At 45.8% G+C, this 27957-nt stretch overlaps 1 protein-coding gene across 11 annotated transcripts; it reads right to left on the bottom strand.

Moving 5' to 3' along the window:
- Positions 1-45: 45 nt before the first annotated feature.
- On the bottom strand, positions 46-27711 carry LOC116482182 (inositol hexakisphosphate and diphosphoinositol-pentakisphosphate kinase 1). Of its 11 annotated transcripts, XM_058427388.1 has the most exons (29): positions 24139-26961; positions 21935-22028; positions 21494-21757; positions 20547-20742; positions 20007-20097; positions 19709-19794; positions 19240-19394; positions 18998-19099; positions 18368-18529; positions 18143-18264; positions 16189-16290; positions 14941-15027; positions 14747-14822; positions 14493-14602; positions 14324-14406; positions 13979-14110; positions 13699-13820; positions 13242-13424; positions 11097-11238; positions 10684-10907; positions 10232-10359; positions 9909-10023; positions 9632-9739; positions 8592-8708; positions 8280-8444; positions 6053-6202; positions 5327-5417; positions 1744-1868; positions 46-726 (listed from the first exon to the last, which is right to left on the bottom strand). In XM_058427388.1, exons 3-28 carry the CDS (start codon positions 21638-21640, stop codon positions 1756-1758), a joined length of 3309 nt encoding a protein of 1102 aa, XP_058283371.1. In that variant the 5' UTR covers positions 21641-21757; positions 21935-22028; positions 24139-26961; the 3' UTR covers positions 46-726; positions 1744-1755. The 11 variants fall into 11 exon arrangements, with proteins under 11 accessions (XP_058283371.1, XP_032031330.1, XP_032031335.1 ...); XM_032175439.2 differs by lacking the exons at positions 21935-22028; positions 24139-26961 and adding an exon at positions 27313-27711; XM_032175444.2 differs by lacking the exons at positions 21935-22028; positions 24139-26961 and adding an exon at positions 27313-27711 and having other exon boundaries at positions 21494-21668.
- Between the last annotated feature and the right edge of the window lie 246 nt (positions 27712-27957).

The raw sequence follows: 27957 nt of genomic DNA, 5'->3' as shown, positions 1-27957 counted from the left end.
CCAGGCACTAGGTTAGTAGTAACATAAAGCAAATGTCAGGAGAACAAGAGCCACACAAAATACACATAATGGCAGGAGAAAGATATATGGAGATGGGAAACTATATACTCAAGACTAACACCCATATAAGTAGGCTTAGGAGCTGGGAACTGCAGCATTGCTCCAAAAGAGGAACAAACTAGTCATCCACATCCACCCCAACAAAAGAGTTGGAGAAAACACAGAAAGATCAAAGTTATATAAGCTGAGGAATTGGGGGTATGGGGGAAGACAAGAAATGGAATCAATCTAGGAAACACTATTCCCATCCTAAGAAGGGGAACCATCATATCTGTACACAGCCCGGCAGTCATGTGATAGGAAAGGGAGAGGTTTAATCAGTATTTTGGTGGTGATGCTGACAAAAGTGACATAATGGTGATGATGGTGATTATGGAAGTAAGACCTTGAGTTGCCACAGGGATGGGGCAGCCAGGCTGCAGCCAAGACTAAGGCTGTCATAAAGAAACCATCCCAGGAGGGACACTTAGTGAGTGGCTCATTCAGAGACAGCAGGGTGTCAACATGGTGGAAGGAGAGGCAAAGTCAGTGTTGAAACTCAGAGTTAAGTGTCTAGAGGTGACATGGTGAGGAGGAATGACATTGAGTCCGAAGCAAACGTACCGTTAGTCGGATGCTTTGCAAACGACACAGAAAATCGTTTTACGGCCGGGACAAACAAGAGCTCTGGGGAGAAAAGACATCATGGGGATTATACCCACCCTTGTCCCCACCCTCTGCTCTGGAGTTTGCCCGCAAGATAGTCTGTTCTTTAAAGTTAGTTATCTGACCTGCTCCCCTCCCCATCCCTTGGATTTCTAACACACATCAATCTCTTTTCCTTTGGTAAATCTCTTAGGAATCTATGTGTCATCTCTACCACAATGCACCCCTACAATCAACCCTAATTTTACCACTATATCCTCTTTCTGGTCATTTGGAAATAAAATCTTCACAGAAATATTCATCCCTTCCCCCAGTCTCTTTCCGTATTATCTTTTCTGCCTTAGCTGAGTAACATTCCCTTCCCTAAACCCAATTTTCTGGATTTTAATCGAGGTTCCACCACATTCTTCCCAACCATGCATCATCCTCCTTGGTCCTTACCCCTACAGGCCAGAATCCAGGAAAGAGTACAAACTGATGCAGCAGGACTGTACGTGGGAGATTATGAAGGGATAAGCATAAATACATAGTATTTTTATCGCAAGAGGGAATGCAAATAGAGGGGTGAAAGGGGGACTAGTTAATTCTCCCATATATTACTGATGAAGAAAACTTGTTATAAGGCCAGTGTCATCCCTTTTTTTTTTTTTTTTTTTTTTTGAGACTGAGTCTCGCTCTGTCACCCAGGCTGGAGAGTGCAGTGGCACAATCTCAGCTCACTGCAGCCTCCACCTCCTGGGTTCAAGCGATTCTGCTGCCTCAGCCTTCCAAGTAGCTGGGATTACAGGTGCACGCCAGCAGGCCCAGCTAATTTTTGTAATTTTAGTTGAGACGGGGTTTCACCATGTTGGCCAGGTTGGTCTTAAACTCCTGACCTAGTGATCTGCCCACCTTAGCCTCCCAAAATGCTGGGATTACAGGCGTGAGCCACTGCGCCTGGCAGGCCAGTGTCATCTTAAGCCTGAATAGTTCTTGAGCTATGTCCTTGCTGAGAGACAAGTGAAAAAAGGAGTTATCCCCCAAAACCCACCCACATACCATCTCGGTGCTTCAGACTGGAGGTGGTAGCTTTTTGCCATGGCTGCGGGCATAGTCCTGAAGATTCAGGGCGCTGGAGGAGCCACCCAGCACTGTAGTGCTGAACAGCCCTGTGCACTGTGAGCCTGCAAGGCGGGGAGTGCGTTAGTAGTCACGTAAAGCCACAACTATCACACAGAACTATACACAACTTCACATGATAACATCAAGACACACACACAGCCATTCACAGCCACCACCATGTGGCCATTCCACATAACCACAAATGGCTTTACACTTCCGCATAGTCACAGTGGGCAAGCAAAAGGGGGATTCTTCTGAAGAGCTGCATGGCAGAGACAAGAGTCCACTACAAATGCAGGGTTAGTCATATTAGGGGATTCAAAGCTACTGAAAGGGATAGACTGTGCTCTTCAGATGGCTCTCAGAAATGCTCAGATAATAGGTAGGTCCCTCTAGATTCCCCCCAGATTTAATTGGGCACCCCTTACCCTGGATATATAGCTTGAGAAACCCAGAAATCTAGCCCTTATAGATTTGAAAGGAAAAGGCTAGAGATTGTATTCTGAACACTCAGCTGGCACCCTTCCAATCCTTCCTAAGGTTTTCATCCAACATCCCCTCCCTTCAGGCATTTTGACCTTTCCCAAGAATGAAAGTATGAGGCTCACAATTTTTTTTTTTTAAGACAGGGTCTCACTCTGTTGCCCAGGCTGCAGTGCAGTGGCACAATCATAGCTCACTGTAGCCTTGGTCTCCCAGGCTCAAGTGATCCTCCCACCTCAGTTTCCCAAGTAGCTGGGATTGCAAGCACACACCATCATGCCTGGACAATTTCTTTATTTTTAGTAGAAATGAGGTCTCACTATGTTGCCCAGGTTGGTCTCTAACTGCTGAGCTTAAGTGATCCTCCCACCTTGGCCTCCCATAGTGCTGGGATTATAGGTGTGAGCCACAGCCCCCTGCCTCATTGAACTTTTTAAGCAAAAAGAACTCAGAGATCATCCAGTCCAACTTTCTTATTTTAGAGATTAGAAACTGAGATCCAAAAGGGACCTCCTTTGCTCAAGGTCACATAGTTTTTTAGAAGCTAAGTTGGACTAGAATTCAGGTCTCCTGACTCTGAGGACCAACTGTATTGTTAGAAAATAAATAACTATTTTTTAGGAACCAGCACAGTTTCTGAAGTCAAGATGGACACAAACTGAAGAGCTTGTGAAGAATCAGTTGATTATATGTAGAGCATGCCTATTATGTGATGAGAACCCTACTAAGAAGGAATACAGGAAATAACAACAAAAAGATATGTTTTTTTCTGCTCTCAAAAGTGTACTATCTTGTAAGCCTATGCTGAAAGCCAGTTGCCCACACATATAAATTCAAAGAAAGCAAAGAGAACTCCATTGCCAGTGAGAGGATTAAATAAAATTTGAATAATCTCTGAAGTATGAAATAAATCAGACCAGTCACTCTCCCCAACAGCTGATCTAGAGGAGGGTTAGGACTCCACGGTCCCTTCTCCTACTATAGCCTATAAGGACAGAGTGGTCAAGAAGAAACAAGACTGATACCCAAGTTCTCAGGATTTGCCTCTCTATTTCCAAATCCATCTTAGCCAAGACCCTGGGTTTGGCTTGGGACTTAACATTCCTAGGGGAAATGGATGGTGTGGAAAGGAGTTCAGTTCCCTTGAGTCCACCAAGAAGGGACCATGGTTTCAGGGGTCCCAGGATTTCGGGGTCACCAGAGCAATCAGGAAGTTCAGATGCCTGATGATTCCCACCCTGGAATTCAGGACCTCTCCCCTATACAGCAACTTCCTCCACCTTTCATGTTCAAACAGGCTCTGGAATGAGATTCCAGAGAGTAATAACAGTTGCTAAATATGACTGCTTTTCTGCAGAGAAGCTAAAACTAGCTGGCTCTATCCCAGACCACCCCAAGTTTTGTCCTACATGCACTTCCTCCACTGAATACTTTTCTGGTGCAGTCATGCCAACTCTGTTCTGCCCAGTCCTCAGATCATCTCAGAGGGTGGTCTCTACCTTACCACCACCATCTGCCAACCAGCTCCATGTCCATACTTCTGCCTTGCTCTTCAAAGCATTCCCATGGCCCACTTAACTGGGACAGACACACCTATCCTCTTTTCTAGTCTGTCTGAAACCTATTCTTTACCGGGACTTCTGGGAAGAGAGGTCCATGTCTTAGATCTACACTATTGTTGTTTTGGGTTGTTTTTTTTTTTTTTTTTTGAGACAGAGTCTCACTATGTCACCCAGGCTGGAATACAGTGGTGCAGTCTCAGCTCACTGCAACCTCCATCTTCTGGGTTCAACCAATTCTCGTGTCTCAACCTCCCAAGTAGCTGGGATTACAGGCATGCACCAGCATGCTCAGCTCATTTTTGTATTTTTAGTAGAGATGGGGTTTCACTATGTTGGCCAGGCTAGTCTCGGAATTCCTGACCTCAAGTGATCTGTCTTCCTCGGCCTCCCAAAGTGCTGGGATTATAGGCATGAGCCACTGCGCCTGGCCAGATCTACACACTTGTCATTTATTTCTCATGCCCCAAACCATCTTCCTCATTTCAGGAATCTAGAAGGCAACTTATTCTCATAAAATTAGCCTGGAAAGTTACCAAAACCTTTCTCCCCCTTGCTAGTCCAAAAGCTGACCATTTTGGGGCCCAGAAAATGGGTGCCAAGGACAAAGGCAACAGAAAAATTAGAGGCGCTAAATAGAGAGAATAATAGGACAAGATAGAAACAGCCAGGGGACCAAGTCCAGACCCCACACAATCATGTCTGACCTCCAGTTCTAATTACTGGCTCACAAGGCACTGTGCTCAGAGATAGTTCCTCCCAAGGACTGCCCCCCACCCAAAGAATACAATACCCTCTGAGGCTTGGTCCTTCCTGCTGTCTGTGCTCTTAGAAAAAGCTGAATGATGTTCTCTACCCCTTTCCAGGGATCCAAAAATCAAGAGACATTTCCTCAAAGTCCTGAGAGATGCCTCTGCCACTATACCAGTCTCAGACTTGACAATTTCCCAGAAGGAAGGGGAAAAAGTTACAGGATTAGGAGATGATGGAGGAAAGGGCAAGGTGGTAGGAAGGGCAAGAGCGGGGATGTGAAAAACATAGGTTTCAGGGGAAGACATGGCACATTTCTTCAAATGAGGAGTACGACATTTATGAGGGTTGCAAGTACCTCTATTTATAGTTCTGTCTCTGATAACTCTGAAGGTTCAGAGTCTCCATGGCCCCTTAAGGTCTGGGCTGGACTGGAGGGACAGATAAGGAATGAGAGGGAAAGCCAGAAAAACGCCCTTTGGCCAGGGAAATGTGGTTGGTATAGAAAACCAAGAGATAAACACCTTTCTGTGATGGAACAATCATCTGAGATCCAAGTTCACATCTAACTATGGCTTCTCCCACTTCATTCTCCCTACCTCCACCTGATGATATTCCACTCACTGGACGGTCCCAAATCCCATGACAAAGGTTTCCCACAATAAAAGTCTGAAGAACAGACAGACAACTTTTCCAACAATAGGTGAGAAATGCTGGCAAAACCATACCTAGGCCACTCTGCTTCATTTCTGTGGGTGGCCGTGAAGATGAAAAGAGCCGGTAGCCACCAGGCCTCGAGGATGAAGTCTCAGAAAGTACCTGCAGAAAAAGGACTCTATATTAATCATTTTGCCACCTCAACCCGAAAGTATAAAACCCAGGTCCTGGATTCCTGTTCCTACAAAGCCAAGCAATGTTAGAAAGTTTGGAAGAACCAAAGGATTTATAGGAGAAAAGGGATGAAAAGGGAACAGAGAATGTACTTTATGGAGGGAACTGTCCGGGGCATCTTTTTATACTAGAAGGCACTTCTATTTTCAAGATGCCTTTCCCCACAGCCCTCCCGTTCCCAATCTGAGTTTGAGAAATCATTATTCAACCCATTCCCAGTTCTCAGCAGAGCAGAGTTTCCTAACTGTATCTATTCCCCCCACCAGACTCAGAAAGCCAATCACAATGACTCAGCCACAAATAAGAGTCTGGCCACCCTCTCTTCTTTCCATGGGAGAGTTGTGGCTACTGCAACCATACTACATTTCTTGTTTGAACCAAGAAGCCCTCCCCTCCAACTATCTCACCCCTAGAAACATGAAACAGAATTCTTACAGTGCCCACAAGGGCTCAATCACAAAACTCCCAAAACACACACATCCCACCCAGATAGCGTCTGAGCCCCTAGATCCCAAAAGGCAAAGACAGAAGGCAAAACAGGAAGGTGAGGTAGGGAGGGACACCTGTGTGCAGGATGCCAGGTGAGTGGTGGACACAGCCCAGGGCTGTAGGTCGATGGCTAGGGAAGGCTGGGGGAGGTCTCCCGACCTCCTGCGGCGCCGTCCCCGCAAGGGGATGAGGTCCAGGTTCCCCGTGCACTGCATGTTCATGACCTGCAATCAGACCGGGTGGAAAGCCGGTCACGGCTCCTTTAAACCCCGTGCTCCCAAAAGCCCCAGTGCCCACAGGGCAGAGCTAGTTATAGGGCTAGAGAGGATGACCAGCTAGGGCATAGCTGCTATAAAGGTCATAAGTTTGATAATCTAAAATAGTCAAAAAGTATGAGATGACAAGAGGAGAAGAAGGGATGGAGGGAAGGATAAGTTGTATGCCTATATTTATAGAGCAAGGAAGATAAACATTAACATTAGTATCATAAGGCTTTGTGACCAAGGAGCAGAGAGATGATTTTCTTGCAAAGCTGAGGAAAATATCCTGGACAACCATCACCCTGGATAAGCCAGGGTCTAAGCAGCACTAGTAATTGAAAAGAAGGAATGTGATTACAATAGGAAGCTTCCTATAGGCCTGAAAGAAAGAAGTCAGTCTTATCAAGTCTGAGAGATGATACACAGAGAGCTTTCCTTTACCTGTGCCTTGTTTTTTTTAATGTTTTAATTTTTAAAAATTTTTTGTACAGACAGGATCTTGCCACGTTGCCCAGGCTGGTTTTGAACTCCTGGCCTCAAATGATTCTCCCACTTAGGCCTCCCAAAGTGTTGGGATTACAGGTGTGATCCATCACACCCAGCTGCCTACGTCTCATGACTGCATAAACCAGAAAAAAATGGTTGGGGGGTGGGGGACACGGTTCAAGCACAACAGCACCAGGAGAGACTAGCAGACCATGTGAATAGGAAAGACATTTGGAGGAGCGGTTTATTGATGGAAGATTATGTATCATTCTATCCATGTGATCTATTGCATATGAGTATAAAGGGTAATAGAGTACTAGGGATACCAACTTAACACCTACACCTCAAAGAGAAAATAATGTATATCCTACCTAAAGAAACTCTGCATATTACCAATGTCAATTTCACCTTAAAATAATCAAGTAAAGGATGAATCAAAAGAAGAGACTGCAGTTCCTCTTTTCAGCTTTCTCCAAAATCTGAATTGCAAACCTTTTGCTGAACCTAGGTCAGCCCGTTATAGATTCTTCTGATATATCCCTAAAATGGAAAAATCAATTCCTCTAAGATAGAGACCTGGCACCGAGCCAGGGTGAACAGAGTCATTAGGACAGAGCAGAATCTAAGTCAGACAGTCAAAGTCTCTGAGACAGGGATAAATTGTGCTGTCAAAATGAATGTAAGTGATACAGAAGGAGCTAGATAGGGGGGAAAAAAAGGATATAATTGGGCCAAAGACAGAAACAGTTTTTCCAGGAAAAAGACCAAAACAAAAACCTCAGATGGTTAGCTGAACACAATATGAGATTAATAACACTTACTTCCTTTAGGCTAGAGAGCTAGAACCAGAACTAGAGACAAACTCCAAGAATAGCAGAATACAGGCCCATGCTGATAAAGATCCTCACCAGAACAAGAGGAAGACAGACAGAGCTCTTGACTGACCCACTTTCTGGAACGACAGTACAGATAAAGTGCCAGGTATTTGCTCCTATCTGAGCTATAATTTTTACCCAAGGTGACCAAGAGTTGCAGAGGGCTGGACCTTTAATATCAATTGTATTGTTATTATATTACTGCTTATTGAGCATCTATAAAGTGGATACTACTCACATTTTAGAGGTGAAAAAAAATTGAGGCTTAGAGAAGTTAAGGCCAGAGAAATGTAGAGAAGTTACCCAGCCAAAGTCACACAACTTCCAAGTATTAGACTGGGATTTTCGTCCAGAGTTCAAGCTGTTTCTACTAGATTTCCTTTTTAAAGAACTACTTTTCAAATTCATCCAGAGGCCTCCTCCTTAATCTTATCTCTTTAAACCCTTATCTCTCAGGCATCCCTCAATGGCAACTCTTTAATCTGAGAAGTAGCAACCAGGTTAAAGAAGCTCTATTGGGAGACCAGCTGTGAAAGAGAGATTAAGTAAAACATATCAATCAGAGCAGGAGGACTCTGCTTCAAGTCCCAAGAGTCCCCCCAAGGGGATCTAGAGGATCTGTGGATATAGTCCTGTGAGCACTGCCACCCCTTCATTTTTTCCCATGGCCCTCTCATTACCTCCATGGAACCAGCTTTTCGGTTACGAATGAGGGGTGATCTCCTCGGGAGGCCAGGGCCCTCAGGAGGCTGGGGTGAAGTCTGCAATGCCTGGTCTGGCTCATCTGATGCCTTTCCTGGACACAGGTTCTCCATACTGCCTTGGTTGGTTTTCATCTCCTCATTCTATACAATAAAAGGCAGATAAGAGAGGTGTTAATAGCCTCCAAGCTCCTAATCCCAGACTACCCAGCCCTTTTACTTCTCCCTGTACCTTTTCCCACCACTTGGTTCCTAAGTCCTTCAGTCCCAAATCCCAGCACTCTGACCCACCTCAGAAGAGGCTGGACGGAATCCACAGCCAGCTGGGGCACTGCCTTCTTCCTCAACACCTTTCACTCCAGGGCTGAAGTGTAGCTCCACATGGAACCGTTCCTCTGATAAGGGATCCTATGGAGCATAACCACAAGAGGGGGAAGTTGGGAGAAGCTGGATATTGTGGTGGAAGTAGAGAGGAACTCAAGAGATTCATCCTCCCGGGAATTCAGGGTCTTGTCCCACTCCGGGGCTGACCTGTTACAGCTTCCTTTCAACTATATATTGTCTCTTACAGGATCCTCATTCCCTCATCTCTACCATTTGTGATTTCGCCATTGCACATGACTTTTGAACTTCCAGCTTTACAACCCTTCCCATCACCTTCCACAATAACTCAGCTTGGCTATGGTGCATATAGCAGAACATTTAAAGACATTTTGTGGGCCGGGAGCAGTGGCTCACACCTGTAATCCTAGCACCTTGGGAGGCTGGGGCAGGCAGATCACTTGAGTCCAGGAGATTGACACCACCCTGGGCAACATGTTGAGACCCTATCTCTACAAAAAATTAGCTGGGCATGGTGGCACATGTCTGTCATCCAAGCTACTCGGGAGGCTGATGTGAGAGGATCACTTGAGCCCAGGAGGCAGAGGTTACGAGGCTGCAGTGAGCTCAGAGTGTAGCACCGCACTCCAGCATGGGTGACAGAGTGAGACCTTGTCTCAAAAAAAAAAAAAAAAAGTATAATTGTGGAGCCGTATGCAGAAGGTATATGTATAACCATGTTTGAGGAAATAAGACTCATAACATTGTCCCAAATTCCATACTCTTCCTAACGCCAGAGCTGTGTTCTAGGTTATCTCTCTGGCTCAACAACATCCCAGAACATATTTTCCGTTCCAGTAGGAACCTCCTGGATGCTCTGTGTCATGCTGTGCCTAAGTGCCACACCTAGCTGGATTCTCCAAATTATAAGGATAAGCAAGCTTTTTTTTTTTTTAATAGAAGTCAAAAGAAGGGGCCTTCCTTTCATCCCCCACCTGCTAGCTCCTCACCTGTGTGTTGTCCTCATAAAGCATAATGACAATCTGGGTCATGTAGTTAAGCTCTGAGATGGCACTAAGATAATCCAAAGCTCGCTGCCATTGTGCATCCTGGGTCTCCTACCAAATGCAAAAAGAGGTAAGCCATTGCTTAAGGAAACGGGAGCCAGAGAATGAGCAGGGAGCCAATGAGAATGGAGAAAGCTTTCATTTAAAAAGCATGAGGAGAAGAGTAAAAGAATGCTGGGAAAAAGCTGTTCACAGGCTAAAGAAGAAGGAAGATCCTTACATCAAGAAGTCCTCCATAACGGAAGACACTGAGCAGGGAGTGGACGTGGCTCTCACTGGTGAAATAGAGACGCGTTCGAACGTGGCGACCTGGGGAGAGCACGCCTCGGGAGTACCTGAGATAACAGCTAAATCACTCACACAGTCAGTTAACCCTGTTCCCACCCTTCTGCAAACTCCCTCCTCCCACCTCAAAGACTTCTCTCCTTTCCATCCCAAAATATTGTCTATTCTTGGTTCCCCAGGCTGTCCCAGCTTTGATTCCCCCAAGGCTCCCTGACATGCCCCTCCCTCCATCCAACACCCCTCCCAGCCCTCCCTCACAGGGGATGCAGCTTGTTGACAGACTCATCCTCGTGGGTTCTCTGCAGATCAAGTAGTATCTTCCGCAACAGTGGAAGACAGAAGCCCACAGCAATTTCCAGTTTCTCCTCCCGACTGATCCCGTACTCCTAGGGGCCACAAGCCAGGAATAAATACCTCAATAAATCTTGTTTTCTCATGCCTCATATTCCCAGGACCAAGATCATGCCTGTCTTCACCTCACGTCTAGGGCTTCTTTCATATCCACTACATTCCCCCTCTTCCAGGTGTCTCCTGAATTAGCCTCCTGTACTTACCAAGAGCCAGAGCGGACCCTGAGAAATGTAGCAACTCAACTTATTCCTTCTCTAAGTTGCTTTCCTCTAGTCCCAAATCACCCTTCCTTTCCACCTTTTCTCTCTTTCCTTCCCAACACCCTCATCCCCAGGCTAGGTCCGTTGTACAAGACACACCTGAGGAATGACCACATCAGCCAGTGCCTTAGAGAGACGGAGCAACTCTGCTGTGCCTTGAAGTCCCAGACTCCCATTGTGCTGCACATCATACTTGACACAGTCATAGATGTCAGGGATCTTACTGATATCATAGCGCCCACTCTTCTGTCGAAAGTCACGCTCCAGCTTGCTCCAACGCTGTAGCATCAGCTCTAGTGTCTCACTGTGGTAGAGTTGCAGGTCTGGAAGAAAGGCAGAAATCAGATAACAATCAAAGATTTTACCTCCAACAAAAGACTCTGACGACTCTGAAGTACAGCCAGAGGGAGGAGGAGGCCTGGTCTCTGACATTTAGGAGATGACACAAGAATGCCTGAGAAACCCATCCATACCTGAGACCTTGAAGGGAAGATAGTAGTATTCATACCCACCTATAGACCTGGGGTCCTGCATTCGTTCCTGGATCTGGTGGGTGAGGTTTTCAATCAGGGCAAATACCTGATCACAGACCTTCACAGGATTCTGGATGATAGTCATGGAGTTGAGCAGGGAAGTACTTCTGGTGGGAGCCAGCTATGAAGAATGGAGAGAAGAAAAGCAAGATAGGCTCAGCACTAATTGCCCACATTCCTGTGAGTTTATTACACACAGACTACCCACAATACAGATCTGTATGTTGGTTCACTCCAGTGAGCATTCTTAGGTTACTGGGCATACTAGCAGTTCTGGGCCTTCAGGTAAGGGCACTGCTCTAGCATATGGTCATCTAAGAGGGACTGATTTTAAGAGTCCAGAGAAAATAAAACAGACCTAAGTTCTTTTCTTGAGGGCTCTAGAATACACATGGAAAATACTGGAGAATAAAGATTAAACCAAAACCCCTCAAAATCTCCACAGAATGTTTTCATGAGTAGAGATCACAGATAACATTATCTTCTTCTTCTAAACAAGATGCTAGCCTGAGCCTAGAGTAGAAATGCTGCCTCAGAACTGGGTTCCGACTCAGACTTGTAGGACAGTAACAGTCAATGAGAAATGGGGAGGGAGAATCAAGATTGTGGCTGAAAATGCACAATTCTATTTAGGTCCTCCCAAGTTTCATTCTTGCTCGCAAAAGAAGGCAAGGCAGAAAAGGAAAGCTGCCTTAGCTTTTTTGAGTTTGACAGTGAGCAATGGATTGCGAAATGAAGGAGCAAGTTCCTGTTCCTTATCAAGTCCTACTCAGAGAACACAGAAAATCCTATGGGCTCATAGCAATGTGCTTAGCTACTTAACTCATTTAAGAACCAATCAGAAATGTTACAAAACAATGAAAATATATGTAATGCTACTGAACTGTAAACTTAAAAATGGCTAAAGTGGTACCATAATTTTAAAGTTTTAAACATTGTTTTAAAAGAACATATCAGAAATGAGGAGTGGGAAGAGTAGAAAACCACTGCCTGGTCAATTGTGGCCTAGATATGCAGGAAAAAGAATGACCATATTGGGTAATGGCATATAGTGGGATTAATACTATAAAGCAATGTAACGGCCTGGGCATTGGAGTTAGACTCCTTGGGTTTGTATTAGCTGGATGACATGAGGAAAATTGCTTAGATTCTTCTGAGCCTAGGTTTCCTCATCTGTAAAATGGGAGGAAAGTCCTTGTGGTCTGCAGTCCTCGTAGTGCTTTAAAGGTGACCATCAATTCTTTGTCTTCCTTCCCTTCCCTTAATTCTGGCTGGCCCTGTAACTGTTTAACCAATAAAAAATAACAAAGTTATGTTGTGCTAATTCTGGGCCTACACTTTAAGAAAGCTTCTAAGCTTCTGCTTTTGAATATCCCTAAAGCTACCATTTAATACATCCAGCTATCACGCTACAAAAACCATATGAAGAACCATGTGGAGAAAAGAGGCACTGAGATTACGGGGAGAGCATGAAGAGGGAGAGAGCCAGCCATCCCACAGTCCCAGCTGAACTTCCACATGGTTCCAGCTCCAGTCAGTATCTGACTGCAATTTCAGGAGAGACTCCAAGCAAGATCAGATGAGCCCAGAACTGTGAGAGATAATAAAATGGTTGTTGCTTCAGGTTACTATGTTTTGCGGTAGTTTATTATGCAACAATGGATAACGGAAACGTTCTTTTGTTCAGGATCCTTGGGATCAGAGCTGTGCTTTGGAATTGAGAATCTGTGGGACTTTAGAAGTTAATACCGTACATATGCCATATGTATATAATACCTCCATCAGGGCCCATGGCATAACCAAACACATTAATATTTCTGCCATAAAATGCATGACTATTTACACTAAGTGGGAAAACTAAGGATTATAAAAGTCTTATGACAGTTCGTGTCAGGTTTAGCTGCCAAATGAATCTCAATGTCAAGAAAAAAATCTTTTTAATTTTCAAAATCATGCATAAGAGATTGTGGACCTGTACTTATCTCAAAGGGTTGCTGTAAGGATTAAATAATATATGTGTAAAACAACTAAAACAGTGCCTGGCATGCAGTAAATACTGTTATTATTGATCCCTACTATTTAGAATTCTAGGAATTGGGGATCCAGGCTATTTTAGAGCCTGACCTGATCGTAGTCCTCAGGGCCAAAGGGCGCATCCTGCTGTAGAATATGGTGCAGCCGAGCCTTCACCCGGTGCTGGCAGCTGCTCAAAGAATCCCCATCGCTGTCCAGTAGCCCATTCATGTTGGCACTCTTCACCATTTGTACCAAAATGGGTGTCAGCTCCCCTTCTAGAGCCAGAAGGCCCTAAAGAGAAAGCACAAGGTCTATTTGTTTCCCTTGCAGGTTAGCATCCCTAGGCCTAGGTGGTCCCAGGGATTGAATGGAAGCTGGTTGAAGAGATGGGGTCTACCCTCACTAATTATTGTCAGCTCATTCTCGGTAGTACAGAATGGGTCCAATACATGCAGAAACTTCTCTGAGTTGGCCGACAAGCACCCTGAGATGCTCCAGCTGGTTCTCCAAACTCTCTGCTTCTCTACCTAATGGAAACCGGGACTATTAGAACTGTAGTATGCACCTTGGCGAAGGCAGCAGCAGTCATCTGAACACGACCCTCATCAGAGGCATAGATCTTGAGATCGTGGCGGAAAGTGCTATGGAGACGAAGCAGCCCACAACCAGGGAAGCCAGCATAGTCGCCTGGGGACAAAGTAGGGGACCAGGAATGGACTGCTATAAATACTTGTGGAAGAAAAAATGTTCATTTCTCCACTGTCTCTGTCCCTTCATTTTCCCCAACTTACTCTCTAATCATTTTATCCTGGCCCTGCTATGCGTTCACTCCCCAAAACACTCACCCTGTCCTCCAGGGTACATGCAGCGAAAAGCTCGCCCCAGCTCCTCAGCCTGAACACGGCCAGCAGGAGTCAGTTCTCCACCCCATTTCAGTACCAGCAACAGAGATGGGGCCAGAGTTTCCCTCTGTGGATCTGAAGGAATAAGGGGCAGTGAATGGTCTAGATCTAAGAAAAATAGTGGGAACATCTAAATGTTAGCTCTTCTGAGGAGACGAGAGAGGTAATTGGGGGTAAAGGTCATCTATAGACTCAAGTAAAAGAGATCTGGTGGGGAAAGAAGATGGACAAAAAAAATAAAAAGAACACAAGATCTGAGAGGTAGTGGTAAGGGGGACTACATCTTACCTTGCCCCTCATTAGAAGCTTTTACTCCATGAGGGTAGTAAGTCAATTGTACCTTCCGGTTTATACCTGAGAAGTGACCATACCTGCAGGATAAAGTCACAATTTATTTTCTGTTCCAGCACCCCAGTTCTCGCTGTTATTGGCTCCCTTTTGCTATCCCCTTTCTCACATCTCCAATACAGACTTCAGCTGCTCTAGTTTTCCAGTCTTCTCCTCGATCTCACCACCTGGTTCTTTCTCCGGTTCAGCCAACAACAGCCTTGTGATATCCAGCACCTCCTAGAGGAAATAATAAGGTATCCATGCAGAAGGCCAAGTCCTAGACGGTTACCTTTCCATCCTAGTCTTTTATCAAGACTCCCAGTGCCGTATCCTCTATCTCTCTCATAGCACTGCTCCTCCTGGCCAGATTCACTACCTTACCTGGAGCTGCTCAGGTCGCTTGAGTTTTAATTTCCCTGTCTTGTAGCCACCATGTTTTTCAAACAGAGCAAAAAACCTGAAGAAGTAATGAGACGCTTCAGTGTGGGATGAGACAGTCAAAGCCTCCAGGACTTGCCCCCCATGCAGTCTTCCTCACGAAAACCTATTTGTGTAAATTAGGACACTCTTCCGACCTTGGGTGTTTCACTTCCATCTTCATCTTCTGCTTGGGAGTACGATCCCCATGACGAATAATTGCAATGACACAACGAAGTTCCATCCTAAGATCATAAATGTTATCAGAGCCTCTCCCACAACCCCATCCCACCTCCTGTCATCACATTACTTCACACGTCAAAAAACAGAGGGGCTGAGCAGGGCTCAGGCCTGTGATCTCAGCACTTTGGGAGGCTGAGGTGGGAGGATCACTTAGGCTCAGGAGAAACATAAGGTGAGCATGAGCAACATAGGGTGAGTCTGTCTCTATAAAAAAGTTAAAAGAAAAAAAATTATCCAGGCATGGTAGCACACGCCTGTGGTCCCAGCTATTGGGGAGGCTGAGGTGGGAGATCACTTGAGCCCAGGAGATAGAGGCTACAGTGAACCATGAGTGCACCACCGCACCCCAGCCTGGGAGACAGAGCCAGATCCTGTCGCAAAAAAAAAAAAAAAAAAAAAAAAAAAAGAAAGAAAGAAAAAGAAAAGGGAACTGAGATTAGGAATGGAAGCGGGGCATGGTGGCTCATGCCTGTAATCCCAGCTCTTTGGAAGGTCGAGGCGGGTGGATCACTTGAGGTCAGGAGTTCAAGATCAGATGGTGAAACCCCATCTCTACTAAAAACACAAAAATTAGCCAGATGTGCTCACCTGAACCCAAGAGGTGGAGGTTGCTGTGGGCCAAGATCATGCCACTGCACTCCAGCCTGGGCAACAGAGCTAGACTCTGTCTCAAAAACAAAAAAACAAAACAAAACAAAAAAAAACGGGGGGGAAATATAAGTGGAGTTAAGAAGACTGTGTATAAGAGGCCCAGGCTGGCCGGGCGCGGTGGCTCACGCTTGTAATCCCAGCACTTTGGGAGGCCGAGGCGGGCGGATCATGAGGTCAGGAGATCGAGACCACGGTGAAACCCCGTCTCTACTAAAAATACAAAAAATTAGCCGGGCGTGGTGGCGGGCGCCTGTAGTCTCAGCTACTCGGAGAGGCTGAGGCAGGAGAATAGCGTGAACCCGGGAGGCGGAGGTTGCAGTGAGCCGAGATCGCGCCACTGCACTCCAGCCTGGGCGACAGAGCAAGACTCCGTCTCAAAAAAAAAAAAAAAAAAAAAAGAGGCCCAGGCTCTGTTAGTCAGATAGTGTGGGGTCAGGAAGTAACCATTAGTCTGGCTTAAGGAATCCCATAGGTCTTAAGTAGGTTACTCCAGATTTTTTACTTTTGCTTACATAGTGCCAGATGTGGTGGGAACAATGGGAATGTCCTCAGCCTCCGTGGGGATGGACCATGGAATCTGGAACTGTGGGGCAAGCTCTCGCATTATGGTGTTCCTAGAAAGAGAAACAAAGAAACCATGTAAAAATGAATAAACCAGAACTACTCATACGAATGAAGCTCACAAAAACAAGCAGGCTGCAGGCAGAAGAATACATTAATATAAAGTCTAAAAACATACAAATACCCGTATATATGTAGTAAAAATATAAATAAATACATGGGAATGAGGAACACCAAATTATGGATTGCGGTTGCCTCTGGGGATGGGGAGGGGATGTTACTAGGGAGGAGTACATAGGGGCTTCAATTATATATATATATACACACACACACATACACACACATACATATATATGCGTGTACATACACACACGTATGTGTACACACATGTGTACACACAGTTTGTGTATAGATGCACACATGTATGCGTGTATATACACATGTGTATATATGTACATATATCTGTATATATACACATATATGTATCTATATACACTAATATACATATATGTGTACGTGTGTGTGTGTGTGTGTGTGTGTGTGTGTGTGTGTGTGTATATATATTTTTTTTTTTTGAGATCGAGTTTCGCTCTTGTTGCCCAGGCTGGAATACAATGGCATGATCTCAGCTCACTGCAACCTCCACCCCCTGGGATCAAGTGATTCTACCGCCTCAGCCTCCGGAACAGCTGAGATTATAGGGGCTCAGCACCACGGCTGACCAATTTTTGGGGTTTTTGGGGGTTTTTTTTTGAGATGGAGTCTCACTCTTGTCCCCCAGGCTGGAGTGCAGTGGCATGATCTCGGCTCACTGCAATCTCTGCCTCCCGGGCTCAAGTGATTCTCCTGTCTCAGCCTCCCAAGTAGCTGGGATTACAGGCGCCCACCAATATACCTGGCTCATTTTTTTTTGTATTTTTAGTAGAGATGAGGTTTCACCATGTTGGCCAGGCTGGTCTCGAAGTCCTGACCTCAGGTGATCCACACACCCTGGCCTCCCAAAGTGCTGGGATTACAGGCGGAAGCCACTGAGCCTGGCCAATTTTTTGTTATTTGTAGTAGAAACGAGGTTTCACCATGTTGGTCAGGCTGGTCTCAAACTCCTGACCTCAGGTGATCCACCCGCCTCGGCCTCCCAAAGGGCCAGGATTACAGGCATCAGCCACCGCACCCAGTCTATATGCCTAATATTTTATTTCTTAAGCTAGGTGGTGAATACATAGATGCTCACTATAGTCATCATTCCTCATATATTTCTGAATGGTTTATACATTACGTGACAAATTTCTTGGAAAGTCAAGTTGCAGAGCAGTATTATAGTACGACCATATTTAGTAAAATAAATACAGTTTGGATATGGCAGAAAAAGATAAATTGTTTTGTCTAAAACTGTTAACAACAATGGTCTTGAGGGGGGGCAGTGTTAGAAAGGCAAGGAGCCTGAGGAGCCCTTTCTTTCTTATTTTTATTTTTTAAATTTAATTAACTAATTAATTAATTTTGTATTCATTTATTGGGATGGAGTTTCGCTCTTGTCACCCAAGCTGGAGTGCAATGGCACGATCTCAGCTCACTGCAACTTTCACCTCCTGTGTTCAAGCGATTCTCCTACCACAGCCTCCCTAGTAGCTGGGATTACAGGCATGCGCCACCATGCCTGGCTAATGTTGTATCTTTAGTAGAAACAGGGTTTCACCATGTTGGCCAGGCTGGTCTCTAACTCCTGACCTCAGGTGACCCACCCAGCTCAGCCTCTCAAAGTGCTGAGTTTACAGGCATGAGCCATTGTGCCTGGCCTGCTTTTTTACTTTTATACCATATTTATGATATTTAAAATAAAGCAAAAACTTTCAAATATTCTTCTGTAAGCCCATTCTCCCCAGCACAGGCCACTATGTCTCTTACCCCAGAATCTTGGCACAGTCATCGTAGTATTTCATGGAGTTCTTGACAAAACTAAAGCCATTGACATCACACACAAAGGAATGACCATTGGCACGAAGAAGGTCAAATCCACAAACTGTTTGCTGCAAGGAAAAGAAGAGAGATGAGAACAAGACAGTTACTTTTCCCGGACCCCTGTTCCTTCCTTTCTCCCTCATTTCACAATCTCCCTGGGCCCTCCTCTACCTTGAATGCTACGCAGACTTTCCTGGCCACCAGCTTTTCCATGGCAGTCAGCATGACTGGATATCGAATCTCTTTCCCCTCACTGTCTCGTTCAACCTTCCCATCCAAAGCTGGAGATTTTCTAGCTTCAGCATGGGCATAATCTGGCCCCACTGTATACACCTGCAGGTACATAGCATCACTGAGTATGCCCACAGCTCACCCTGTATATGAGAAGACAATATGAGCACTAGGTCTGTAGACTAGTTTCAGAGTAAAACAACAACAAAAACAAAACAAACAAATCCTGAGCATTAAGGAGACTGACCAACATTTTTCCTACTGAGCCCTACTGAAGTATCATTATGAATTTCTCCTCGGGACTCCACTACTGTCAGGTAGTCCTTATTAAAAAATAATTTACCAACATTATACCATTTTTCTAAGTCAGCCTTGCCCTTGCTCTGATAGTGAAAATGTGTATGTCTGTATCCTCCACTCATTATCTTCACCTGAATTTGAAGGCCAATCACATTCACATCATGTTATTTTCTAGGATCTCCTCCCCATATACTTCCTCCACCTGCTTCCCAAGTACCCCATCCCCACCCACACATTTGTAACCTCTTAAATCCCTATATCCACCATAACCTTGACATCTGTGCCATCTGTTGGCATAAACTCCTCATAGATGTACGACCCCGTCTTTCGGACGCTGCTCTCAGGAGAGTAAACACTGCTTCGGCTGCCAATCTTCAAGAGAAAAAAAGAAGAAAAAACAATGTTGCCTCAGCTCTCTATTCTGTCCCCAAATTCTCCATCTTCCTTCCCCACAACCTCATCCTTGCCCTTTTACCTCTCTGACTCCCCAGATGCTCAAATATCACCCCTACCTTACGAAAGAGACGCTGGCTTCCTCCTCCAGCTGAGCTGGGGTAGTAGATGTAAACATTGTGGTCTTCTGCACTCACTGGCTTCTCCACAAAGGGCTTGGGAAAGACAGCTCCATTGACCTCTACTTGGTCTTCACCTTCTATCAGGTTGCATTCTGAAAGGTGGTTGTGTGGTCATTCCTATGGCCTAAGGTTGTGGAATATTACTAATTCTCATTTCCCCAGGTTTTCATCTCTATAACCCTCAAATTTTTATGACTATATCTTTGTCATAGATGAGGTAAAATCTCTATATAACAGGTCCAAGCCTCTGTCTGAAGACTCATGGTTCTAACCCCACCCATAATCCAATAACCAAAACCCCACATAGGTAGGTGGTATATAGGAGATGTCTAGAAGATGGAAACGTGGCTAAGTCATAGAAAGCAAGGAAAGGCAGGACTAACCCTCCCCCAGGCCAGGTACTCACCCTCAGGCCGGGCAGGATCACGGTTGAGCACAGCATATCGAGGCAGATCAATACCCTCTTCCTGCAGGATCCGGTACACCTCCCTCCTGTCACCCCCAAATAAAATAGCTGGGAGAGGTGGGAGTAACTAAGGGGAGAGGCTGGGGTGTTCATTTGCACAGGATTAAAAGACACCAGGGCACAAAATTATGGTACAAAAATTAGGCATGTTGGTTTGACTCTGCTCCTCTCAGAGTGGGTTCCCTGAACATGCATGATCCCAAAGCCACCCATCTCACTGGTCAACAGGAAGTTATACCTATCTTGGATGTAATACTGCATGGCCAGATCATTGATAAGAAAGGGGTTTCGAAGCTTGGAGTAAGCAACAGCTTTGTCCAGAGGAAAGCCTGGAATGGAGACAGGAAATAAAGAGACCAAAGGAAGGGAGAGAAAGAGAACGAGAAGAGCAAGAGAGATACAAAGACATATTCAAGCTATTAGCTGCCACTGAGCTCCTCTACCTATTCAACCCATCACTTATTCTTCTGCCCAGCTCCCCAAGTCTAGGATATTTATCAAGAAAAAGTAAAAGAGAAATTATTTTTACAGTCCTTCCAGAGACCCAATTCTGTCAGAGATCGTAAGAGACTTAGAGTTGTCCTGAGGTTAGACTATAGGCTTTAAACCCCTAGCAACTCCTCCAATATGTAGGGAAAGCAAACTCCTTGGCACCGTTCTCTAGTGTGTCACCAGTAGCTGATGGCTCTTTACTAAGGAAATAAGACAATAAGAACCTCATTTCCCAAACCAGTATTCCCACCACCATTCCTTCCCATTTTCCTTCACAGACCCCAACCTTTGGAGTGGAAAGAGATGAGGCAGTGGCAGGATGGCCAGTTTTCCACGGGTTCATTAAGGATTACATCTTCTCCCAGAATGATAACAGTCAGGTAGTCAAATCTGCAGAGTCGCTCTAGGATTTGAGTCATGGGCTTGGACTTGGATTTCTTGGTCATGGCACAGATGCCAACAATGATCTGAGGTTCAGGAGGCTACAGAGAGGAAGTGCTGTCAGAAACTCAAGAACTTCCCACCAATATCACCCTCTTCTGGGAACACTGTCTTATCTTCTTAGGGCACAGAGTTTCTTGCCAGGACTCTGGACCTGTGGGACAAAGGGTACGCCCTAACTTTGATTGAGGTTGGGGCACAGCTAGGGATTCCAACTGCCTACAGAATAGGGGCCTTTCCACAGTAGGAAATATGTGCTCAAACAGGAGAGCTAGAGAACCAACAACCATGAGACAACAGGAAGATCCTAAGGGCAGGGGTTTCTTTTTTCTTGGAGATGGAGTCTCACTCTGTCGCCCAGGCTGGAGTGCAGTGGCACGATTTCTGCTCACTGCAACCTCCAACTCCTGGGCTCAAGCGATTCTCCTGCCTAGGCCTCCTGAGTAGCTGGGATTACAGTGCCCACCACCACACCCAGCTAATTTTTGTATTTTTAGTAGAGACAGGGTTTCACCATGTTGGACAGGCTGGTTTCGAACTCCTGACCTCAAATGATCCGGCCGCCTTGGCCTCCCAAGTGCTGGGATTACCCACGCCCGGCCAGAGCAGGGGTTTCTAAGAGAGGCAACCTAACCAATCTCTACCGCCCCTCCCCTAAACCAGGATAGGGCCTGTTTATGACAGGGAGTCTATGCATTTGGAAAGAACAAAGAGGTATCTCTAACCAATAGAATCTTAACTCTCTAGGACAGAGGCTCCAACCCCAAGTTACATCATTTTCCCCATTCTTACCACTTCATCCTCCTCATCCTCAAGGAGCTCGTTGTCACTCTCTTCTGGCCTCATGCCTGTTCCACGGGTGCCCAGCCCCTCATCTCCAGCTCCAAGGAAGAAGTGGGCCGTGGTACTCTCACCCTCACTGGCCGTCAATGACCACATCCCTGCCGGAACACCCACTCATCCCGCTCTGCAGAGGGGGGTACCCCATCAGCTCAGAACCCAAGCCCCGTGGCAGTGGGTGGGGATGGGGATGGAGATGAAAAGCATAAGAGGGAACTATAAGGGGAAACAAAACAAAGCTATAGGAAGAAGGATCAACAAGAAAGGAGGCATATGGGCTATGACTTGAGATGCTAAAAGAGCCATAAAAGAAAAGCAAGGTATCCCTTTTCCTCCCTGCTCACCCCACTCCAACCAATAAATTAGTAAGAGGATCAGATAATCAGCCCTTACAATGCCGGCATGTCCCTGATTTGGCCAGCAAGAAACATTAACTTCAGGCAGCAAATGGGAAAGGCAGGTCCTCAAGGAAGGCTACTGTTGAGTCCTACCAGAAGAGAAGGTTAGAGTGACATTTCAAACTTTGGACTCACTTCACAATGTTCCTAGCCCTTTTCCACCTCCTCACAGTAGTGTTGAATTCAGTAATTTAATTCAAAGGCAGAGGAATGAGAGAGCTCAGCTGACTTTCCCCTTAAACCTCATCTTCATTCTTCCCAAAGATTAACTCAAAAAATATTTATTGAGGGCACCCTACATTCTAAGCATTATATCAGAACATTAAGGCCAGGCACACTGGCTTACACCTATAATCTCAGTGCTTTGGGAGGCTGAGGAGGGTGGATCACTTGAGTCCAGGAGTTCGAGACCAGCCAGGGCAACATGTCGAAACCCAGTTTCTACAAAAACATACAAAAATTAGGCAGGCATGGTGGTGCATGCCTGTAGTCCCAGCTACTTGGGAGGCTGAGGCAAGAGGATCATTTGAGCCCAGGATGCGGACGTTGCAGTGACCCGAGATCACGCCATTGCACTCCAGCATGGGTGACAGAGTGAGACCCTCTCTCGAACCAAAAATTAAAAAAAAATAAAACCCACATGCTCTCTCCTTCATCTACTCCACCTTAAAAGACAGTTGCCCAGCCAGATGCCATGGTTCATCCCTATAATTCCAGCATTTTGGGAGGCTGAGGCAAGAGGATCGCTTGGGCTTAGGGGTTTGAGACCACCCAGGGCAACATAGCAAGACCTCATCTCTACAAAAAAATTTTAAGGCTGGGTGCAGTGGTTCATGCCTGTAATCCCAGCACTTTCAGGGGCTGAACCAGGATGTCTGCTTGAGCTTCAGAGTTCGAGACCAGCCTGGGCAATATAGGGAGACCTGGCCTTTAGAAAAGCTTTTTCTTAAATTAGCCTTGCATGGTGGCACGTGCCTGTGGTCCCAGCTACTTGGGAGGCTAAGCTGGGAGAATTGTATAAGCCCAAGAGGTCGGGACTGCAGTGAGCCGTGATTGTACCACTGCACTCCAGCCTGGGCGACACAAAAATACCGTTTCAGCCGGGCACGGTGGTTCACGCCTGTAATCCCAGCACTTTGGGAGGCTGAGGCAGGTGGATCAGGAGGTCAGGAGATCGAGACTATCCTGGCTAACATGGTGAAACCCCCGTCTCTACTAAAAATACAAAAAAAAAAAACTAGCCGGGCATGGTGGCCGGCTCCTGCAGTCCCAGCTACTCGGGAGGCTGAGGCAGGAGAATGGCGTGAACCCGGGAGGCGGAGCTTGCAGTGAGAGGAGATTGCGCCACTACACTCCAGCCTGGGAGAAGGAGTGAGACTCCATCTCAAAAAAAAAAAAAAAAAAATACTCTGTTTCAAAAGAAAAAAAATTTTTTTTTTTTTTTTTCTTGAGACGGAGTCTCGCTCTGTCGCCCAGGCCGGAGTGCAGTGGCATGACCTCAGCTCACTGCAACCTCCCCCTCTCGGGTTCAAGCAATTCTGCCTCAGCCTCCCAAGTAGCTGGGACCACAGGCACACCCCATCATGCCCGGCCAATTTTTTGTATTTTTTTTTTTAGTAGAGACGAGGGTTCACCATGCTGACCAGGCTGGTCTCCAACTCCTGACCTCATGATCCGCCTGCCTCGGCCTCCCAAAGTGCTGGGATTACAGGCGTGAACCACCATACCTGGCCAAAAAGTTTTTAAAAATTAGCCAGGCATAGTGAGTGGTACACGCCTGTGGTCCCAGCTACTCAATAGACTGAGGCGGAAGGATTGTTTAAGCCCAAGAGGTCAAGGCTGCAGTGAGCTGTGATCGTGCCACTGCACTCCAGCCTGGGTGAGAGCAAGACCCTGCCTCAAATAATGATAATTATAATAGTAATAATAATAATAATAATAGAAGACAAATGCCCAAGTTCAGAAAATCTGTTCAGGGAAAGAGGTCTAGTGTGGGTGGGAGGTTGAGAATACAGGCATCCATACAGCAGTCTCCAACCCATTCTCAAACTGAAATCTCAATGTTCTCTCTAGTGTCCCCTGGTACTATAGAACCAGTGCTAGTCTAGGCCAAGGTCCCTCACACCAGGAGCCACAGTGAAAAAAAAAAAAAAAATCCCGGCTATAACTGTACCAGTAAGAATATCTTAAGACTTTAACTTGAACCAGCAGTTCCACTTCTGTGTACACACAAGTAATGTAGTTGTTCTCAACCAGCTGTGATTTTGCTGCACAGGGGATGTTTGGCAGGAGACATTTTTGGTTGTCACAATTGGAAAGGTACTATTGGCATCTAGTGAGTAGAGGCCAGGGATACTGCTAAACATTCTAAAATGCATAAGATATCTCCTCACAACCAAGAATTATCCAGCCTTAAATCTCAGTAGTGCTGAGGTGGAGAAACCCTGCTGCAGAGAAATTCTCCTACATAAGAAGACTTTTGTGAAGAACTTCTTAATCTTCTTCATCTCTCTGTTGGTAATGAGAAAAACTGAAAACAGTTCAGAGGTTACACGTAGAATCAATAAATATAATGTCATATATAGAAATGATAGACTAATAGCAATGTAAAAATAAAAGCTATATGTAATAAATGGACAGTTTCCAAATACAAACTGCAGAAATATACCTGCAGTACAATGCTATTGTATAAATACAAATGTTACATATGGTTTACGACTGCATATATAATTAGTAAAAGTATAAAAACAGGGACTGGAAAGAAAGACATCAAATTCCTGATAGTGGTTACCTATGAGAAGAAGGGAGAATGGAACTGAGGATTCAAATGGTACTCCACAACCTTATCTACAGTGTTTATTTCAATTGTAAAAAAGATCTGAAGCAAATACACAAAAGGTTAACATTTGTTTCTATGAACTGTAAGGATATGAATACCTGTTATTATTTTCCAAAAATAAAAATTGAGTCACACATCAGCAATTTTCCGTGGTCTCCAAAAGTTCTCAGAAAGACTGACCAATGACTCTAGTGAAAGCCACAAACTCCTTAAGTAAATGAACTTGTCTTACAGAAATAATATCTTATATACATAGTCTCATAGATTTTGAAAATAGTCTTGAATAATTATTTTCTCTATCTTTATTTTAAACTCTTTCATTAAAACTGGGGTTTGCAATTTTGACTAGAAAGTTCTAGCTGACCACCGGGCACGGTGGCTCACACCTGTAATCTCAGCACTTTGGGAGGCCAAGGCAGGCAGATCACTTGAGGTCAGGAGTTCAAGAACAGCCTGGCCAACATGGCGAAACCCCGCCCCTACTAAAAATACAAAAAATTAGCCGGGTGGGTTGGTGCACGCCTGTAATCCCAGATACTCAGGAGGCTGAGGCTGGAGAATCGCTTGAACCCAGGAGGTGGAGGTTGCAGTGAGCTGAGATCTCGCCACTGCACTCCAGCCTGGGTGACAAGAGTGAAAATCCTGTCTCAAAAAAAAAATAAAAAGAAAGAAAGTTCTAGCGGACTTTTATATATACCTCGACCTCCCAACCTTTCCAGTTTTCATCATCTGCTGTCTTTACTTCTCAACTGCCACGGGAGTGCGACATTCTCCTTAGACTTAATATTTCTAGTAGTGCACTGCAGGTCTCATACACACACTCTTCCCCTGATAAAAACGCTATTTTTTAAAATTCCTTTTCAGTGACCTGACCCAATTTCCCTGACTTGGGACAATCCCAAGGTCCCTGTATAGTCTGAGCAAGTAGAATTTTGTTGCATTCTTTATCCTCGCTCTGAAGCAGGGACTTTCTCTCAAGTCTAAGATTCCTAACCCTTTGCCCTTCTTCCATTGAGTCCTTCCTCGTTTTCTACTGAATGTACACTCAGGTTCTTGAAATTCTACTGCAACTGCATAACGGGGCATGGTAAGTAATAGAATAGGGAAGAGACTGTTTACAAATATGCGGCTGAAGAGAGACGAAAGGTCTAAATTCCCAGTTAACAAAGCAAAAATAGAAGCCTGACAGAAATAACTATGAAATAAGCCAGGATTTATTTAGATGCACCTCTGGGAGAAGCTGAGCTTTAATGTGGTGTTCCCAGAGCCGCTTCCCTGTTTTCCATGCTCTTCTACCCATCCGCCTCTCACCCAAACTTTGTTGTGAAAGAAAAGAAAACTTCACACTCCACACTGGGCTAAAGGGCAGTCTTACTCTGACAGGAATCAATGTGAATGGAAGGAAAGAAGCAAGGAGATAGATGAGTAAGGTAACGAGGGAGGGGCAGGGAGGCAATCTTCTCAGGAACATCTATGTTAAATCAGATCTGGAGAAGGGGTAGAAGGGAGGGTAAATGGTGTAACTTCTTTTTCCCTTAGAATTTAGGGCTCCTTGCATAGTCATCTAATTTCCTAAATCACTATGCACTTGATGGTGGACTCCATCGGTAGTGAAGAGGAAATACCAATACAATTTCCAGGCAGGAATATTTCCAACACAGAAGAACTCCTCAGGCCCCCAACACTATTTTCTGCCCACCTTGAACACTGGACGCCTCACTTCCTTCTTAATGCAATTTTTAATTCTTCAGACACACTCCTCATTTCGATTCTGATCAACTGTGCTCCTCTCCCTCTTCTCAGTATCAGCTGCTTCGTTCCGCCTTCTTTCCCCAACTTGCTACGACTCTTGCCCCAATACTGACTGCAGCCTCCCCATCCCGCCCCGAATCATTGGTCAACTAATTCCATTAATCCAACTAATCCTCGCACTCACTGATTCCCCAGTATTAAACTCCTTCACCCCCTCGTACGAGTCACCATACTTGGTAACATCTTTATATTGACCCCTCAGTGACCCCCCACAATGACGGCCTGCCGTCCATTCTTTCCTCACACCACCCCTCTCTCCAGGCTGTCTTCTCTCCGCCGCAACCCATTCCTCAAGCTGTCCCCTTCCCCCTGGACTCCAGCCCCACCCCTCCTAGCGCAGATCCCTTCCACCTTGATCCTCTCCCCTGTACGACTCCTTTCCTCCATCCTCCCACAGGACCCCCTCTTCCTCACGCAGACCCCCACATACCTATCTATCTCCTCTCCCGCCGACCCCCTCCTCGGTACTCTCCTCGCACAGCTCCGAGTCACGAATACCGCCCTCGCATCCCGACTCCACTAGCCTTTGCCCGCCCCCGCCTTCGCTGCCTCACTCTCCCTACGCTGACACTAAGGCCCCTCCGCTGGGCCTCTTCCCAAAGCGGAGCCCACCCGGAACGAACCCCAGCCCTGGGAACCCACCAAGCCCACTCTACCGCGCCCACCCCTCCGATACCGCCCCCAGCCCCAGCCACTCCCCACCGCCCCCAGCCTTCACTCACCCGCCTCCCTCCGCTCGCGCAGCCGAACCTGCCGGCAGCGACACCTGACAGCGGCCCAATCAAAGCGCGACTTCTTTGCGGTACCACCAATCAGCGAAGGGCGCGCACCGGTAACAGAGTCAGGCTGCGTTGGCCGGCGCTTCTGCGCGGAGGAGCCTGACCCCTAGTGGCTCTGGGAGGGAATGCAACTTGATGCTCCCTTCCTTTGATTTCTTACTGCGTCGCCAAAGTCCAGATGCGTGGTCTAGACAGAGACGTTTCCATGGGACGACAGGGTGGGTGGGAAGCCTGATGCTGAGAAAGAGGAAGAGGTAGAGTTTGCGCCATTGCTGTTCCTTCAGAGCAAAACCAGGTCTTCCGTTTGTCTTATGAGACAAAACAGGGTCTCATACATGTACAGATCCAATAAATAAACGTTGAAAATATTAACAGATGTAAAGAGGGGTGATAGGGAGACTAAAGACAAAAAAGAGACAAGGAGAGAAGCAGGTAAGAAAGTTGAGGGAAGGAACAGAGAGACATTTACAGAGGAGGCAAGAAAATGGATGGAACTGGAACTCTAGACAAATTGATTCCTATGTTCACAGCCTGCTTCTATGCTCCAGACAAAGCTGGATTTGAATCCTGGCCTTACCTGTAATAGCT

Source organism: Hylobates moloch, unplaced genomic scaffold (assembly GCF_009828535.3).
Source record: "Hylobates moloch isolate HMO894 unplaced genomic scaffold, HMol_V3 SCAFFOLD_14, whole genome shotgun sequence".
Classification (NCBI taxonomy): domain Eukaryota; kingdom Metazoa; phylum Chordata; class Mammalia; order Primates; family Hylobatidae; genus Hylobates; species Hylobates moloch.
Note: the sequence above shows the minus strand (reverse complement) of the source record. Positions and strands in the feature narration are given on the sequence as shown.

Bases quoted from the DNA above. Each gene is read 5' to 3' on its own strand.
- LOC116482182 (XM_032175439.2), bottom strand. From the start codon at position 21,640: ATGTGGTCATTGACGGCCAGTGAGGGTGAGAGTACCACGGCCCACTTC. The intron at 20,743-21,493 runs GTAAGAATGGGG...TCCTCTCTGTAG, and splicing joins AGGATGAGGAGGATGAAGTG to CCTCCTGAACCTCAGATCAT. The intron at 11,239-13,241 runs GTCAGGCTCTAA...CATTCTTCATAG, and splicing joins GCCCTGAGGACTACGATCAG to CTGGCTCCCACCAGAAGTAC.